Genomic DNA, 19,489 nt, shown 5'->3' with positions numbered 1-19,489 from the left:
CCAGAGTACTCTCACTATTATGAATACATTTTAGGGGGTGTGTCAGCTATCATTTGCTGCATAACAAGCATCTCCTGGGAATTCCCTGGGGGTCCAGTGGTTAGGACTCTGCACTCTCACTACCGAAGCCCTGGGTTCAATCCCTGGTCAGGGAACTAAGATCCTGCAAGCCGCATGGCTTGGCAAAAAAAACCAAAAAAACAAACCAAAAAAAAAAAAACCCCAAGCATCTCTAAAACTTAGTGGCTTAAAACAATGATTTATGATTTCTCATGATTTTATGGATTGCCCAGGCAGTTCCTCTGGTGGTTCCACTCCTTAAGTGCTGAGCTCCCTCCTAAAGTTGTAGTCATCTGGAGAATCAGCAGGGCTGGAAGGTCCAAAATGGCCTCATACACACTTGACAGCTGGTGCTGGCTATTGGTGGTGAGCCTCCATTCTCTAACGGGTAGTCCTAATCCTGGTAGACCAGCTCTCTTACATGGTGGGCAGCATTCTCAGAGAGTGGATGTGGAAGCCAGAAAGCCTCTTAAGGCTCAGGAACTCACACAAGGTCAGTTCTGCCACATGTTCTTGGTCAGAGCAAATCACGTGGTCAGCCCAGATTCAAAGGGGTGGAGAAATAGACTCCAATCTGTGGGTGGGAGACGTGGCAAAGGCATGTGCATAGTGGGATGGGAGGGCTTTGTGGTTATTAAATAATCTATCACATGGGTGAGGGCAAAAGCAGGGAACAGTTAGGAGACTACTGCAGAAATTCAGAGAAGAGCTGATGGGGACTTGAACCAGGGTAGTAGCGATGCAAATGATGAGGTGTCAGAACCTGGATATATTTTAAAGGTAGAGCCAACAGCCTACACCATCCCTTTCCATCACAAGAGCTCTTGGTATCGCTGCTGCAGTCTCATTTAATTCTAACTGCTTCCTCTCCCCCTCTCCCGCCTCCTCTTCGTTTTCCTTCCATACACGTAGGACTTTGTCCTCTTCCCTCTTCTCTCCATCTACACTTTTCCCTGGTGATCCCAGTCACTCCCACACCTTGGAACCTTTAGTTGATCTCCATTCCACCCTCTATCCTAAGCTTTGGCCCCACATCACCCCTCTCTTTGCCCACCTGTTCTACCTCAAGATGGTGCTGGTATTTAAGACTCAACATGTCTAAGGCTGAAGTCGTTTCCTCCTCTCCACAAGGGATGGCTTCCATTGTCTTGCTTTCTTACAACCATTATTTAGCCTTCTAGGCCTACACTTTTGGTTAATGTTTGATAACTTTCACTCACTTATCTCCCCATACAGTCAGTTCCCAATTCCAGTCCTTCTGTGAGTCTTCCCTCACTCCCTACCCATCCTTTCCCATCACCACCACCCCAAATCGGCACCATTTTTTTTTTAACTCTCTTGCCAGGAATGTTCTAACGGTATCCCAAGTAGGCTCTCTGCTTGGTGTCTCTAAAATCTGTCCTTCATAGATTGACAGCTTACTCCTCCTAAAGCTCAAAGATCCAAAATGGCTCTCCACTTCTTATTATATAAAACTTCAGACTCTTAGATCACCATTCTAGGCACTTTGCAGACTTTCTCCAACCTGCCCCTAGCCCTGTTTCCCACTATCTGATATATGTCCAAGTAAACTGTAGTTCCTTAGGAGCTACCCAAACTCCCATCTCTTCTCCTGCCATTTTCTATGCTGGGGGTTCCCTTTCTAAATCACTACTGTTACAATTCTATCCATCTTCATGCCACATCTCAAGCCTCTCTGTCTTCTGTGAGTCCCTCTAGACTTGGATTTGTGTGGTTTTAGGTTACCACACTCATGAAAAATTAGTATTTTGACTAGTTGTGTGTAGATATTATCACTTCCATCATGGTATAGGTTCTTAGAGGGCGGGGACCTTGTTTTATTCTTAGTTAATCCCCAGTAGCACCTGTGCACTGTATGCTCAAGAGAAATCACTCAGGGTGTTTAAGGGAAGGGAAAGGAAGGGAAATTAAAGTCTGGTACAGCCAAAATAGGGAGCTGTGTTCCCACCATCGTGGCCAAGAATTCAACCTCCAGGTCAGGAAATTACTTCCAGTGGCTCCTTCAAGGAAGCCAGAGGAGCCTTCTGCATGCACTTGAGAAGGTCGTGGCAGTGGATACAGGAGCAAATAAAGCGTAGTCTTCTGGTCAGGGCATGATGGCTCCGGTGAGACCGTGAGGGTCACCTTGCTCTCAGATAGAGATGTGCAACACGCAGCTCAGAGAGGCAGGGGCTGGTCCAAGGTCGCAGGGCTGGTCAGACACAAACCTGGGACTGCAGTCCCGACTCCGAGTTCAAGACCTGTCTGTCCCCAAGCTGGGCCTGTTTCATTTGTGAATAAGAAGCACAGAGAAGTCACCCTCTCTGCCCTCTTCCCAGATAAGTTTTCATAGTAAAAGAAAAATCAAATACAGTAGGATTTGGAATTTAAAATCCCCAAGACATACCCGGGGTAGTGGGGGAGAGATTTCCATTTTATTGGAATTCTGTTGACTAGGGTTGGAATGACTTTCTTGATATCCTCTAGTCCCTCTGAGAGTACTTGTATCATGCCCCAAAGCTCATAAAGTCAGATTTTAACTGATTTTATGATTTATGGTCAGATTTAACTGATAAGTTCTCCCTTTCACAATTTAATGTTTTGTTGGTGTTTGATCCTCCTGTTGTCACACGACTGATAAAATCAGACCTGGTGTACAAAAAGAAATTTTTATGTCATTACTTCGTTGATCAAATTCTTTTTTTCCTGATCATGAGGTTCATACTCACTCATGGAAGAGAAAGAAAATTTTTATGCGCAGAAAAAAGAATAAATAAGAGAATTAAAAATGGCATGGTTAACCTTTTGGTATAAAAGTGGTATTCGCAGTTTTGGATCTTGTTCTTTATCCTAATGTAATAGATCCCTGCCCCTTCTCTTACTTTATTATTTTTTTAATAAATTTATTTATTTTATTTTTGGCTGCATTGGGTCTTCGTTTCACGTGGGCTTTCTCTAGTTGTGGCAAGCGGGGGCTACTCTTCGTTGCGGTGCGCAGGCTTCTCATTGCGGTGGCTTCTCTTGTTGCGGAGCATGGGTTCTAGGCATGTGGGCTTCAGTAGTTGTGGTGCGCGGGCTTCAGTAGTTGTGGCTCACGGCCTCTAGAGCACAGGCTCAGTAGTTGTGGCGCACGGGCTTAGTTGCTCCGTGGCATGTGGAATCTTCCCAGACCAGGGCTCGAACCTGTGTCCTCTGTATTGGCAGGTGGATTCTTAACCATTGCGCCACCAGGGAAGCCCCCTGCTCTCACTTTATATGCCACTGCTCTTTGCGATCCAGGATTTTGGCAGTACTGCTTCATTACATGAAAAAATAATTCCATTTCATGATATAAGCAAACAGACTGCCTGCAGAGAAAAAGCCTATACCTGTTGTGATGTCCATGAAATAAAAAAATGCTCAATGTGCAAATGGAGTATAACTTTAAAAATGATATGTGGACATCAAATTGTGTTCTACTTTTGGGAGTTGAATTATAATAGGTTTTAAATTTCTTTTGTACCCTTTAATATAGTTTCCTTACTTTATACAATGATCATGGCTTTTATTTTAAAACTCTAAACCCTCTGAAGAAAGATTTTAAAACTCTCTAGTGTTATTTACTGTGTTGCTATCATGACATTTTATTTATTTAAAATTTATTTATTTATTTATTTATTTAGCGGTACGTGGGTCTCTCACTGTTGTGGCCTCTCCCGCCGCGGAGCACAGGCTCCGGACGCACAGGCCCAGCGGCCATGGCTCACGGGCCCAGCCGCTCCGCGGCATGTGGGATCCTCCCGGACCGGGGCACGAACCCGCGTCCCCTGCATCGGCAGGCGGACTCCCAACCACTGCGCCACCAGGGAAGCCCTATTATGACATTTTAAAAAAAATATTTATGGGGCTTCCCTGGTGGCGCAGTGGTTGGGAGTCCGCCTGCCGATGCAGGGGACGCGGGTTCGTGCCCCGGTCCGGGAGGATCCCACATGCCGCGGAGCGGCTGGGCCCGTGAGCCATGGCCGCTGGGCCTGTGCGTCCGGAGCCTGTGCTCCGCAACGGGAGAGGCCACAACAGTGAGGGGCCCGCGTAAAGCAAAAAAAAAAAAAAAAAAAAAATTTATGTATGTATTTATTTATTTTGGCTGTGCTGTATCTTTGTTGTGGCACACGGGATGTTTGGTTGTGGGATGCGGGCTTCTTGGTTGCAGCATGCGGGATCTACTTCCCCAACCAGGGATCAAACCCGGGCCCCCTGCATTGGGAGCGCGGAGTCTTACCCACTAGACCACCAGGGAAGCCCCTATTATAACATTTTTAAGAAGCTATCTGACTGCTACATGTGGCTGTTAGTAAACATGGGCGGCTGGAGGAGAGCTGTAAAACAATAAATTAGAGTAGTAAACATTTTCACGAGAAGATTGGTTTGTACTAGTATTTGCACTTTTTCCCTTTACCATAATAAAATGATATAATAGGAATTTGGTGGTTCTTTAATTACAGGTATTGCGAAGGGTTTGAGCTCCAGCCATCTCTTTATTCAGGAATCAACCTTGCAGTTTTGCTGATAGTTGCTGGACAGCAATTTGAAACTTCCGTGGAGCTAAGGAAAATAGGTAAAGCTGTTTATGACTGCAGATGTTGATATGCTTTGGTAACACAAGTTCAGCATTAAAAATTATGTCCAAATAACCAACATTATATTTCAAAAGGAACAGTTACTGTGTGATAGCACACCGAGGCAGTAGCCTGAGTAAAATGCCCATTTTCTCTTCTAAAGGCTTTTACATAATATGGTGGAAACTAGGAAGACTTTTCATAGCTTTATCTAAAAGTCAAATTCTTAAGGTGTCCGGCTGAACAGTGTGTTGGGAAGAAAAGGGAGCTTGGAGAAAGTGAACAATTACTGGGATGTGGGTCAGTTCTTCAACGTCAGCATGTTGGCCAGTGATGTTGGGAAAGCTGTCCAGGCAGCAGAGAGGTTATTCAAACTGAAACCTCCAGTCTGGTGAGTCAGGTCTATGTGTTTTCATCACCCATGTCAATATTTGATCTTGTTCTGAAAGGTTTCCCCCAGGAGGAAAAGGTGTGAATGCCAAAAATAATAACAATTGCTATGTTTTTCCTTCTGACTTCTTCATTAAAGCAAAGTTAGGGCAGAAAGAGCAACTCTTGAGGCCTCGCTTGGTTTTCTGTGACAGGAGGGAAAGACAGACAGACAGACACCCACACACAGAATGTATCCCTACATGCTATGTCTCCAAGACAAAACTCTCAGCCCTATTAATCTTTTCAGGCCACGTAGGTCCTCAAGAGCAGAACGTTCTTGGGTATCAGTACATATTGTGCATTTGTGAGAAAGCAGATAGTAAAGCTAAAAGTACACCAAGAAAATGATTTTCATCACAAATGAAAACTGGAACTAACACACCAATTATAGATATGGTCAAGAAAATGGTGGCCCAGCAGTGGCCCTAGGTTAGAACATTATACAGCCATTAAAATGTACAAGAAATAATACTTAGAGACATGGAAATGTGTTCATGGTTTATCATTGAATAAGAAAAGCCAGAGGCAGGGTATATTTTTCTATATCAGTACTCAGACTTTGACATTATCAGAATCACCTGTGTTGATTAAAACACAGATTGCTGGGCCTAACCCTTCGGATTTCTGGTTCAAAGGGTCTAGGGTGGGGCCTGAGAATGTGCATTTAGAAATTACAAGCTGACACTAGTCTGGGGACCACACTTTGAGAACTACTGTTTTATATGGACTCATTTTAATTAAAAGCCTCTGTTTCATATGTGACTCAGAGGAGGGTCTGGGTGGGTTGGGCAATAGCTGACTTCCCAATAGACATTAAGCTCCACTAGAGTTGTGGTTATATTATTGATTGCTATAGTTTCATAATAGATTCTCAGTAGATATTTGTATAATGAAAAAATGATGAGTCATGGATTTGCTCCAACATGTTGATAGTGGCTGTGTCAGGGAGGAGGCAGATTAAGAAGTTTGTAATCTGCTTTTTTAACTCTATTTTCTGATTTGTCTAAAATGCATTTGGATTACTTACATAATTTAAAATTTTTTACTTTTAACGATCCGTATTCGTCTGTCCCCTTCTATTTCTCAGCTCAGTGGGCCAGTCTGGACTGTCAGGGGTAGGAATCTCAGCGTTCATATCTAGTTTGACTATATTTCTTTCCCATCTGGAGGACTTTAATTTGACCCTGAAACCCTATTAACCTCTTGAAAGTTTTCTGAGGCTGAGAGAACAGAGGCAGGCTGAGCTTCCAGCCCTCCTGGAGTGGCTGCTGTTTGCAGAATTCTAATTTTAAGGTGCATTGTTGCATCTGAGCCAGACAGAGCTGACTCTGGAGAGGAGACCTGAGGCTTGAATACATTCCTACTACATCAGAACCTGGACTGACTTACAGTGTTGGTACCTATTGTTGTGGGTTCAAGACCACCCTGAGGTTCACGATTTGCCAGAAGAACTCACAGAACTCAGAAAAGCTATTCTACTCATGGTTATGGTTTATTGCAGTAAGAGTATATAGATTAAAAGCAGCAAAGGCAAAAGGCACATAGGGCAGAACTCAGGAGAGACCAGGCATAAGTTTCCAGTTGTCCTCTCCCAGTGGAGTCATGGACAGTGCTTAATTCTCCCAGCAATGATATGTGACAACATGTACAAATTATTGTCAACCAGGGAAGCTCACCAAGGCTTGGTGTCCAGGGTTCTTATTGGGGGTCAATTATGTAGGCATGAAGCACCCATGTAGCTGACCTTAGTCACTGAGTCCCCAGCCTCTCTGGAGATCACACTGATACAGCATGACCCAAGGTCCCCACCATGAATCATACTGTTAGCATAAACTAACTGGCCTGGCACAAGGCCCCAGGTAGACTCTTATCAGGCAGGATATCCCAAGGGCTTAGAAGTGATCTCTCAGAAGCCAGTCAAGGGCCAGACCTTTCTTTGGAATGTATACTTGGACAACCCAGTCCTGCTGAATTAATCCTTTACTACACAGTACCCAAGCAAGCCAGTCAGAGCCTAGCTGATATGCCTTCCCAGGATAGCTCCAGACTTTATCCTCAAAGGGCAAAATAATACTCTGATACTATCAGCAGAAGCACCTCCCCACCAACCCCATTCACTACCAGAGAGGATGTGACCACCACTGCCTGGCAACTATGTTTTCAAAGAGTTCAGTTTGCCTAAAGATAGTAAAGGTGTGGTGAGATTGAAGACCTTATAAATTCAAAATCTACCAGGTCAGATCTAATTTTTTTTTGAAAGAAAGTACATTGAGTTTAATATTAGTGATTGCCAGAGGTCAAAGAGGGGATGGGGATGGGAAGGAAGTTGGCATGACTATAGAAGGGAAACATGAGGGATCCTTGTGGATGGAAATATTTTCTCTCTTGACTGTATCAATGTCAGTATCCTGATTGTGATATTATTCTAGAATTTTACATGATGTTACCATTGGGATAAACCAAGGGCACATGGGATCTCTCTGTATTGTTTCTTATAACTATGTAAATCTATAATTACCTCAAAATAAAAAGGGTAGTTAGAAAAGAAGAAGACACTGAGTTTGAAATTTTTTCATTTTGCAGTCGCTTTGAACTTCCAACCACTTGCTCTTGTTAATTAAGATAGCAAATGCTGGGCCTCCCTGGTGGCGCAGTGGTTGAGAGTCCGCCTGCCGATGCAGGGGACGCGGGTTCGTGCCCCGATCCCGGAGGATCCCACATGCCGCGGAGCGGCTGGGCCCGCGAGCCATGGCCGCGGGGCCTGTGTGTCCGGAGCCTGTGCTCCGCAACGGGAGAGGCCACAGCAGTGAGAGGCCCGCGTACAGCAAAAAAAAAAAAAAAAAAAAAAGATAGCAAATGCTTGCCAGTCTATGCTTTGAACAGTGTACCAAAACTGAGGTTTAGCCCAGTGTTGGTAAAAGCCATGTTGTATGTTTGTTGGACAAGCTTATTTTTCCCCCTTTGGGTTTCTTTTAATTAAGTATGTGGCTGCCAAATTATTAAGAAGCACTTGCTACACACTATGAATTTAAGAAATAAGGCTTTTGGGAAACTTCTTTTAAAGGGAGGCAAATTGAATTCCGTTTCTTTGGGAATCTAATTTATTGGTGCTCATGATTTTTCCAGGTACCTGCGATCATTAGTTCAGAACTTGTTATTAATTCAGCGCTTCAAGAAACCCATTATTGAACATTCACCCAGGCAAGAACGGCTGAACTTCTGGTTAGATATAATTTTTGAGGCAACAAATGAAGTTACTAATGGACTCAGATTTCTAGTAAGAGATGCTAAATGCATTTTTTTAAGATAAAAATAAAGAAGAGAAACTGGGGTTGGTACTATCTAATTATTGAATACTCTGAAAGGAAGAAACCCTTAGAGTAATTGAAAAGGTTAAGAGATCCATCAATCTTATGTAGAATCAGCCAGCGAGAGATCAACTCACTAGAAAAAGCTGGTTATATCCTCTAAAATAGTGGTTCTCAACTAGGAGTGATTTTTGTCCCCCAGAGGCCATTTGGCAACGTCTGGAGACATTTTGGTTGTCACAACTGTGGGAAAGGTGTTGCTACTGGCATCTAGTGGGGTGGAGGCCAAGGATGCCACTAAACCTCCCACAATGCACAGGACAGTTTCCTGCCCCCAACACAGAATTATCCAGCCCAAAATGTCCATAGTGCTGAGGAGGAGAAACTTGGTTCCACAACAATGCAACACTAATAGTAAAATTTTCAAATTCACAGCTGTTTCCTGTTGAGCTTTGGTTTGCCTCCAATGCCACTGATTACTTTTTAAAACTTTATTGAAAAGCAAAATCGCTTTTAGCTTTTCATTGAGTTTTTGTTTCAATTTTATGATCATCTTATAAGGAGTCATGAATAAGACATCTAAGCATCCCAGAAACTGGGATAACTTCAGATAATTGTGTTTCGTGTTTATGTCATAAGATTTTGTGAACATTCAGTGTTCAGAATTTCATGAAACATCGAATAAAAGATTACGTTGTTTGAAATGATTATGATAATGATTTTGTGCCTGGGTAATACGTTTTTAAATCTTCTTTGAATTATGAAATATTTCAAACCTACTGAAAGGTACCAAAAACATAATGGAACGGACCCTCATGTAATCTCTACCCCAGTTTAGCAATAAACATGTTGCTTTATTTGCTTTGGAAATTCATTCTCTCTCTATCTCTCTCCCCCTTTTTTTACCCCGTTCCTCTTCATCTCTCCATCCTTCTCTCCTTCCTTCCTTCCCTCCCTCTCCCCCAGCAAAATAAAATATGACTGATGGACTGTCACCTCACTCTTCATCCTTTTGCATTTTTTGCAGACTTGGGTACCTACCTGTGGATCCTCAAGTTTACTTCCTAATTTCTCTCAAAAACTGTAACCTTCCTCTTTCTTCTCTGTGACTTCCTCAGGCAAGCCTTTCTTGACCCCTCTGTCTAAAGAAAGAAGTGTCCCCCACCCCTTCCTCACCATTATTCTGCCTTATTTTCTTCAGAGGTCTGTATCTTATCTTATTGCATATCCTTATCTGTTAGTTACACTATCTGCCCCATCAGAGCATAGACCTCCCATAGGGAAGGGATTGTGGGCCTCCGTATCCACCAGTCCTAGAGCAGGGTTGCTGCATAGTAGGTACACGTAGAGGATCTGTGGAGTCCAGAGCTTCCCACTTCCTCACTGGGCAAGATAACCTATGTGGCATGTTCCCACACATTACAGAAATCTCTTCTTTTAGGTTCTGGTGATAGAACCAACCGAAGTCTACCAGCCTTCGTATGTCTCTATAAACAGTGAAGCTGAGGAGAGGACAGTTTCTCTGTGGCACGTCTCACCCATGGAAATGGTAAGAAAACAATCATAAACAGCTCTCTCTTTATTCTGTATTATTTAATGAAAAATTCAGTTTTCAAGTAGGAGAGTCAACTATATTGTAGTACTTGAAAGAACAGGCACCCATGCCTAACTTCTGAGTTACAGGAGTATATGAGGGAGTGTAATCACAGATGGAGGAAAGGAAGCAGGGTTTTCCAAATATATATATTTGTATTATATGTATAGCTATGTGTGTATATACATATGTGAATATATACGTGTGTGTGTGTATATATATGTATTTATATACGAATAAATATAAACTTGTGGAAAAAAATGAGTTAAACCATGAAGGAAGTGGATAAGGAATAAAGTGAAAGTCCCTCCAAATCCCCCAAACTTGGTATGTATTCCCATCACCAATGATTTGATGGATGTCCATCTATACCTTTCTCTAAGCTCAGTTATATATGTATAATGTGTGTATACATATATCCATTATATATATAATATACATATATATAGGGGGAAGAAGCATATGTGAGATCATATGGTGAGATTTGTTCTTTTGCAACTTACTCTTTTTAAATGATCCATACATCATGGACAGTTTTTCATATAGCACACACTGATCCACCCGATTTTTAAAATGTGATATTCCCTATATTCCCATATCATGGTGGTGCATTTCTGGGTATGGATGAGCCATAATTTATTTCACCACTTTCCTGCTAATGCACATTTAGGTTTCAGTTTTGCATTCTAGCTGATGGTAAATACGCCAGGGCACATCCTGGTGGTTACACCATACCACGCGCGTGTAGATGTTTCAGGATGGGCTTCCCTGGTGGCGCAGTGGTTGGGGGTCCGCCTGCCAATGCAGGGGGCGCGGGTTCGTGCCCCAGTCTGGGAAGATCCCACATGCTGCGGCGTGGCTAGGCCTGTGAGCCATGGCCGCTGGGCCTGCGCGTCTGGAGCCTGTGCTCCGCGGCAGGAGGGGCTGCAGCGGTGGGAGGCCTGTGTGCCGCAAACAAACAAACAAACAAACAAAAAGACTACATATGTTTAAAATTCGATAACTACTGTCAAATTCATACTATTCTAATTTATACTCACACCAGCAATATAGGAGTGGAAACATTTTCATTGCCCATTAAAGATATTACACAAATGCTGGGCCAGGCCTCATGTTTTGTGGTAACAGCTATATTTTCATCTGTATTTGTCTAAAGTACTTCATCAGATTTTTTCTTTAATAAAATATTTTGTAGTAATAAAAAGAGGTAGCACCTTTGACAAGTACATTAGACAGATCTATTTGCTATGTCTGTGTTTTCATGGAGGAGGGGGAGAATTCTGCCATCAACTTGGCAAAGAAGGATTTTTTTCCACCTGGAAACAAGAGTGTGAGCAATTATGTCTTAATCAGGTAAAAATAAGCAATATCTTCAAAAATAAAATACAACATCAGAGAATAAGGAGAGGCTCAGAATCATTGGAAACTCTTTATCAGAAATAATCATGATACAACAACTTTCCATTGTTCAATGGGTATAAAGTTTCAGTTATGCTAGATAAATAAGTCATAGCTACTGTACAGCACAGCGCCTATAGTTAACAATATGGGATTGTGCACTTCACATTTGTTAAGAGGGTAAATATCATATTTGTTCTTACCACACACACAAATAAAAACAAAACCCAAGGGACACAAGGACACTTTGGGAAGTGTTGGATATATCTATTACCTTGATTGTGGTGATGGTATCACAAATGTTGGCATATGTCCAAACTCATCAAATTATGCACATTAAATAGGTGCAGTTCTTTGTATATCAATTATACTTCAAGAAAGGTACATATGAAAAATATATAGTCATGAATGATATTTCAAGTTGCCTTAGTCTGCTTGAGCTGCTGTAACAGAATACCACAGACTGGGTGGCTTAAACCAGTGGTCCCCAACGTTTTTGGCACCGGGGACCAGTTTTGTGGAAGACAGTTTTTCCACAGACCTGGGGGGTGGGGGTGATGATTCAGGCGATAATGTGAGCGATGGGGAGCGGCAGATGAAGCTTCGCTCACTCACCCACCCGCCCACCCTCCGCTCATCTCCTGCTGTGCAGCTGGATTCCTAACAGGCTGCAGACCGGTACTGGTCCGCAGACCATTACTGGTCCACAGCCCAGGGTTTGGGGACCCTGGCTCAAACAACAGAAATTTATTTCTCACAGTTCTGGAGGCTGGAAAGTCTGAGATCAGGGTGCCAGCATGGTCAGGTTCTGGTGAGAACCCTCTTCCTGGTTTGCAGATGGTGGTCTTCTTGCCCTGTTCTCACATAATGGAAAGAGAGATAGAGAACTCTCTCCTGTCTCTTCTTACATAGGGCACTAATCCCATCACGAGGGCTCCACCCTGGTGACCTAATCACCTCTCAAAGGCCACCATCTCCAAATACCATCACACTGGGCGTTAGGGCTCCAACATATGAATTTGTGGAGACACAAACATTAAGTCTATAACACAAATGTAAGCCAGTAACCTTGTCTAATATTTAACAGTGAAGCAACCTTCTCCTCATTGATAAGAGAGTCAGTAGCCATTAGTGAAAATGAGCTGCCGTAACGTGCTGGGGTATTTTTCCTGCACTGTGTGCTTTAAATATTGGAGCAAAAGAGAAGGAGCTAGAATAAGATACATACATGGTGTTCATACAGATACATCTCATTTGAAGAATGCATGTATCTTCTATTAAATTTGCCTCTTTGGTTTTTTTTTAACCTTTTAATTTAAGCATAAACACACAGAAAAGTGCATAACTCATAAATGTACAATTTGATGCATTTTTTTATTAAGTGAACACACCTAAGTAACCAGTGCAACCCAGGGAAGGGAACATTAGCAGGCCCCCACCCCCCAAAACCCTACTTATGTTCCCCCCTCCAGGTACCACTGCCATGAAGCACCCTGTCCTCAGTGTTGGGATTCTTGTACTAGAGGCCAACCTTGCTTCGTGTCATTGATGCCACTGTGATGCAAGAGAATTTTCAAAATTCTGATCTGTAACCTCCCTATTCCATTGATAGAGGTAACAAAACACCTCATTTAAAAAATTTTTTAAATTGATCTATGTCATCTCATTTTTTTCATATTTCTTTTTTTATAAATTTATTTATTTATTTGGCTGTGTTGGGTCTTCGTTTCTGCGCGAGGGCTTTCTCTCGTTGCGGTGAGCGGGGGCCACTCCTCATTGCAGTGCGCGGGCCTCTCACTATCTCGGCCTCTCTTGTTGTGGAGCACAGGCTCCAGACGCGCAGGCTCAGTAGTTGTGGCTCACGGGCCCAGTTGCTCCTCAGCATGTGGGATCTTCCCAGACCAGGGCTCGAACCTGTGTCCCCTGCATTGGCAGGCACAGTCTCAACCACTGCACCACCAGGGAAGCCCCATCATTTTTAAATTTTTATTGGGGTATAGTTGATTTACAGTGTTGTGTTAGTTTCAGGTGTACAGCACAGTGAATCTGTTATACATATATCCACTCTTTTAGATTCTTTTCCATATAGGCTATTATAAAGTGTTGAGTAGAGTTCTTTGTGCTATATAGTAGGTCCTTATCAGTTATCTATTTTATATATAGTAGTGGCTATGTGTCAATCCCAATCTCCCAATTTATCCCTCCCCCCCTTATCCCCCGGTAACCATAAGTTTATTTTTTACATCTGTAACTCTATTTCTGTTTTGTAGATAAGTTCATTTGTAGCCTTTTTTTTTTTTTTTAGATTCCACATGAAGCGATATCATATGCTATTTTTCTTTCTGTGTCTGACCTACTGCACTCAATATGACAATCTCTAGGTCCATCCATGTGGCTGCAAATGGCATTATTTCGTTCTTTTTTTATGGCTGAGAAATATTCCATTGTGTATATGTACCACATCTTCTTTATCCATTCTTCTGTCGATGGGCATTTAGGTTGCTTCCATGACCTGGCTATTGTAAATAGTGCTGCAGTGAACATTGGGGTGCATGTGTCTTTTTGAATTATGGTTTTCTCTGGGTATATGCCCAGTAGTGGGATTGCTGGGTCATACAGTAATTCTATTTTTAGTTTTTTAAGCAACCTCCATACTGTTCTCCATAGTGGCTGTATCAATTTACATTCCCACCAACAGTGCAAGAGGGTTCCCTTTCCTCCACACCCTCTCCAGCATTTATTGTTTGTAGATTTTTTGATGATGGCCATTCTGACTGGTGTGAACACCTCATATTTTGACAAGTAGTTGTGGAAAAAACTAATCCTATTAAAGTGACTCTTCATACTTTTAGAGCAAAATGGTTTTGTTCTCATGGAATTCTACAAACCTATAAGGTTTGCAGGTCTTTAATGGGAATTTCCATCGGTACATATAGTATCTCACTAGTTGTAAATGTGTTACTTTGTTTGTATATAGTCTGTAATAAGAAATAGAAAGAACTATATAAGCAGCAAATGCTATCTTTCCTTGACTGAGGAAATGTTTTGCACAGTGCTTGATAGTTGTCAGAGCAAATGTCTGAGAGAAATATAAATTGCCTTTTTTTCTTTGAGAGGAAGGCTTTGCTTTTGCCTTCATTTACATTTTTTAAATTGTGCAGGTTGTGGAAGCAAGCAGATTAGCCTGGAGTGAAATGATAACTTCTCTGCACAGACTTGCAGTTCTTCCCGGTGGGCTGTGGTGGTGGGAAGCAATCACACAGGCACACGTTCACCTGCAGACAGCACCGCTGTAACATTAGATTAAGGTCTGCTTCATCAGCCGGGGATTCAGAAACGTACGCTGGTCAGTGTTTAACCACCAGCTCTCCAGGGGATATGGGAGCAGAGGGCCGATTTGTAGTGTTTACTGATTTCTGTGGTGTAAATACTCCCGTCATGGCCAGTTTCACGCAACCAACATCAGGTCACCGAGCACAGGGTTAGGAAGAGACGTGCACAACTGGCCTCCCAAGCTGGTGCGAGCTCGCCCAGCACAGCGATGCGGGGAGGCTGCACAGAGCAGGCGCAAATGCAGTGTTTCTCCCTCAGCTTCTCGTGGGTTCCAAAGTCACCAACAGGTGCACTGTGGCCACCATTGCTATCCATACGGGTAGGGCTGCTGGTTTTGGAAAGCTCTTTGGGAGGTGCCTTTTATGCTTATATTAGCAACTGGAACATCTCACACAAAAAGTCTGTGCTTTTAACAACAACCAAAAAAAAAAAGTCTATGCTTTTAACACAAAAATCCCCCCTCCCTGAAAGTCCGCATCCTGGGGGTAGGAGGGCAGAGGCTGAGTCAGCACCTAGGGGATCCTGAAGGAGTCCCCTCCCTCTGAGTTCCAGGCCCATTTCTCCAGAGCCCACCCCGGCTCTGCTTCCAATGCACTGTTACTGGGGGCTTCTGGCACTGCAGAAAGCTAAAATCTTCAATCTGTTTCCTCATCATGATTTGGTGAAATATCCCTTCTCAGGAAAGATTAGAATGCTGCCTTACAGGAGGCTCAGGACAGGAGGAGAACAGTCATAGCTTTCCTGATTGACCCGCCAGGACACCACCAGATAGCTCATGAAAAACTCCCCTTGCAGGCACAAGAGAGCATGGACTTCACGGTTCCATTTGTGTAATATTCCAGAACAGGCAACACTCTCCACAGTGGGACAAGTCAGAATAGCAGTTGCCTTTGGGTCGACAGGAGTGACTGGGAACAGGGGATCTGAGGGAATCTTCTGGGCTGCTGCTAATGTTCTGTCTCTCGGTTTAGATGCTGGTTACAGTGGCTATTCATTTTGTGGAAATTTATTGAGATGATCACTGTACCCTTTTCTGAATGTATGCTGTATTTCAGCTTAAAAGTTTAGTAATAATTTAAAAAACACTTGTAGTGGCCCTCTTGATAGTCCCCAATCATTATTGGATCCTGTGACTTTCCAGATAAAACTCAAAGTCTTTTATTAAGTGTCAAGCCCCTATATAACCCTGCCCTCCTTCTCCTCTCCCTCCCCGACCCTCAGCCCCAGCCAGACCTTCATCTGTCATCTCACAGTCCCCTGAGCTGTGGCCCTGCAGGAGTTTACATCTGCACTTTTGTTCTCATCCTTCCCCCTCCCTGGAATTTATTCTTCCAATTACCCAAGTCCTGACTTTTGTGAAGGTGTCTCTAACCACCCTTTCCTTCCTTCCGTCCTTCCACTGAACGTCTGTTGGCTACCCAGTTGTCTGTATCATGTGCAAAGTACATCCTATCGCTTATTTATCCATTTTCCAAAGTATCTCCCCAACTGCTCTGCAAGCGCATGCATGACTTCTATATTTTTATATCTGTAGGACCTATGAAGAAGGAACCCCCCACCCAGTGCCTACTGATTATGATGTAAAGGGAAAGCGGAGGGGAGCTCCATGTGGTTTACTTCCTTTTTTTTAATTTTTTTTAAAATTTAATTTTATTAATTTTTTGGCCGCACCACGCAGCATGTAGGATCTTAGTTCCCTGACCAAGGATCAAACCCGTGCCCCCTGTAGTGGAAGTGCAGAGTCTTAACCACTGGACCGCCAGGGAAGTCCTTCCGTGTGGTTTACTTCTTAACCAGTAAATCTTCCTCCCAAATCGAGAAGTTCCCTAAAGCTACCCTAGAGTAAACCTACTGTCTGGGAATACTTTGAAAACTTGTGTGGTTGAGCTTTCTATATACATACAGCCTCTTGCAGGCTCTCTCGAATCTGCCCTCATTCATATTTCTGTACCTGAATCCAAAGCAGACTCCCGTTCTCCACCACTGCCCTCTTTCAGTGACTTGGAACACATCCCTCCTCTGAAATACTCTCAGTCTTTCTATAAAGATGGGTCTGATGTGATAGCTTTCATGTTTTCATCCACTTTCATCTTTCACAGCTCTCAGTGATTCTCACACAGAGGGGAGGCTTAAAGTCCTGATGATTTCCTTAACCTACTCTCGCACTCCCCCTTCACTCACTCCACTCCCATCTCACTCCCCTCCTTGCTGGTCCCCACACATGCAAAGCACACTGCTGCCTCAGGGCCTTTGCACTTGCTGTTTCCTCTGCCTGGAACTGGTCCCCCAGTTATCTGCATGGCTCACTCCCTCACCCCCTTTAGCTTTCTGCTTGAAAACTCAAGACTTCCTGCCCCACCTTAATGCTCTTTGCTGTGTTATTTGTGTTCATAGCACTTTTCACCCTCCACCATACTCTTCACTTACTATTTGATTTATTACCTATCTCCCCTCACTCGATTGTAAGCCCCATGAGGGCAGGGGTTTTGTCATTCTCTGTCATGTCCCTGCTGGTACGTTGCCCAGTGCATAATAGGTGTTTCATCAACATGTCTGGATGGATCTTCTCCCATTGGGAACCATCCTCCCAGCTGTGCCTGTTGCCATTGCTCCAGGATGGCAGGAAACTTGTCACCCGATCGCTTGTGGCTGTTCTCCTGAGCCATATGCTCAGTCATTTGGCTCTCACACTTCTCTGGGAGGCTTAGCTGGTCATTTATGGCATTCCTCAGGCTAACCTAATGTATTTGCTTATTTAAAATTATTCTCTGTTGTTGTAATGTATTGGTATTGTAGCCTATGGCCCTTCTAAAACTGGGAATTCAGACACTCCTTCTGAGGCTTAGCTTTGTTCATAGTTTAAGGGCAGGGGATGGTGGTGGAGGGAGAGGACAGGGTTATATATGTATTTTTAAGTGCGTCTTGTACAGATTGAAATCCCAGTTAGTCTTTGTATTAGTCATGGTAGGCTAGATGCTAAAACAAACATCCCCCAAATATCAGTTTATCTATGATGATAAAAGTTTATCTATGCCTCATGTCATGTCCAGGTTGGCAGGGTCCGAATTCCATCTGGTAGTGGATGGGGAAAGAGAATGTAGAGGAGAGGATAGCTGTGGAGGTTTCTAATGAGCCAAGCCCACAGGTGGAGCACATCACTCTTGTTCACATCCCATTGGTCAGAACTCCATCAGATGACCCCAGCTAACTGCACAGGAGGCTGGGAAATGTAGTCTAGTTATGTGCCCAGGGAGAAAAAGAAATAAAGATGGGTGAACACTGACTGGTGTCTGGCCACATTCTTGCCTCTCCAAACGTTTTTGTGGGTCATTCAAGTTGGGTGGGCTGTTCCCAAACTCATCTTAGAGTTTTCCTGATATGTTGACAGAAGATGAAAGGCTGCTCACTGTGTATGTACTGTATGCCTATTGTTTCTATTTCAAATTTAGATCATTTGTTCTAAACTGGATTAGAGATACAAATGAATTTTTACAATAGATTAGAAGATGTTTCTGGTGTTCCAAGTTATGCAAAATATCTTGCTTTAACTGCTAACTTCTACTGAAAGTAAAAAATAGCAGAAGCAATTGACCATAGAATGAAACCAAAAATGATTCTTTGCATGGAAAACATCAAACTACTGACTTCTGTCCTTAATTCCTGCAGAAACAAATTCATGAATGGAATTTTACAGCCTCTTCCATTAGAGGAATAAGGTAAGAATGTAAGAGAAAATGTAATTATTGTTTTAATACAAATAATGATGTTGTTTTTATCACTTTGTTTCTACTTATTTGTAATATGTGGTGTTCTCATTTTTAACAGAATCCAAAACAGACTATTTTCTCCCTTGTTGCCCTGCCCGAGCTTGTTCATCATGTGCTGCTAGTAAGGCTTCTTGGCTTTTTATAGCAGAGTAGTTGTTTTTGTATCCAACAGACGAAACTCTCTTGTCTCAAACTTTTTTTTTTTTTTTTTTTTTTGCGGTACGTGGGCCTCTCACTGTTGTGGCCTCTCCCTTTGCGGAGCACAGGCTCTGGACGTGCATGCTCAGCAGCCATGGCTCACGGGCCCAGCCGCTCCGTAGCATGTGGGATCTTCCCGGACCGGGGCACGAACCCGTGTCCCCTGCATTGGCAGGTGGACTCTCAACCACTGCGCCACCAGGGAAGCCCCCTCAAACTTTTTTAAAACAAGAAGTTATGTGTGTAGAAAGAGAAAATGTTTCTTCTTTGAGCCAATGATGTTCATGTGCTCAGGGACCCCCAGAACTGAAACTGGGAGTTACTTGGTAATGATACTTGGCTGGGATCTCCTGGGCAGAGTAATGGAGCCAAGGGCATTGTTCTTGGCAGGTGAGTAAGGTGGTGTATTCCCAGGAGAGGTCTGCCACTTGCTATTTGGTTTAGGAGCGCTGACCATTTGGGCCTGAATTGTGTGGCTGCTCTCTGAGTCCGACCCTGCCAGCACACCCAAGGGTGGGAGGAACTCTGGAGTAGATCTGAGTTCTAATCCCTCTTTTGCTGTTTGACCTTAAGCAAATCATTCAACCTCTCTAGGTCTCAGTATCTTCATAGTTTCCATCATATTAAGGGCTTGGACTAGAACTCTATGTCTTTTCTCTGATTCTCAGACCACAGGCCAATGAATGAATCCGTATTACCCCCAGATGCAGCATGATCCTTTTCTAGACACATCAGTGTTGAAATTGGAGTAATGTTTACATCACTTTTAAAGGGAGAGAAATTATTTAAGAACAGACTAGCATA

At 43.2% G+C, this 19,489-nt stretch overlaps 1 protein-coding gene across 1 annotated transcript in view; it reads left to right on the top strand.

Annotated features, from left to right (window-relative positions):
* Positions 1-19,489, top strand: part of LOC132494191 (mitogen-activated protein kinase kinase kinase 15-like) — a 121,386-nt gene that overhangs the window by 61,564 nt on the left and 40,333 nt on the right. Inside the window, 5 exon segments of the mRNA XM_060105212.1 lie at positions 4,542-4,654; positions 4,887-5,046; positions 8,214-8,364; positions 9,837-9,944; positions 18,387-18,436. Coding sequence (XP_059961195.1) covers positions 4,542-4,654; positions 4,887-5,046; positions 8,214-8,364; positions 9,837-9,944; positions 18,387-18,436 — 582 coding nt within the window.

Source organism: Mesoplodon densirostris, chromosome 7 (genome assembly GCF_025265405.1).
Source record: "Mesoplodon densirostris isolate mMesDen1 chromosome 7, mMesDen1 primary haplotype, whole genome shotgun sequence".
NCBI classification, from domain to species: domain Eukaryota; kingdom Metazoa; phylum Chordata; class Mammalia; order Artiodactyla; family Ziphiidae; genus Mesoplodon; species Mesoplodon densirostris.
The sequence above is the reverse complement of the archived record's forward strand: the minus strand, read 5'-3'. Positions and strand labels throughout refer to the sequence as shown.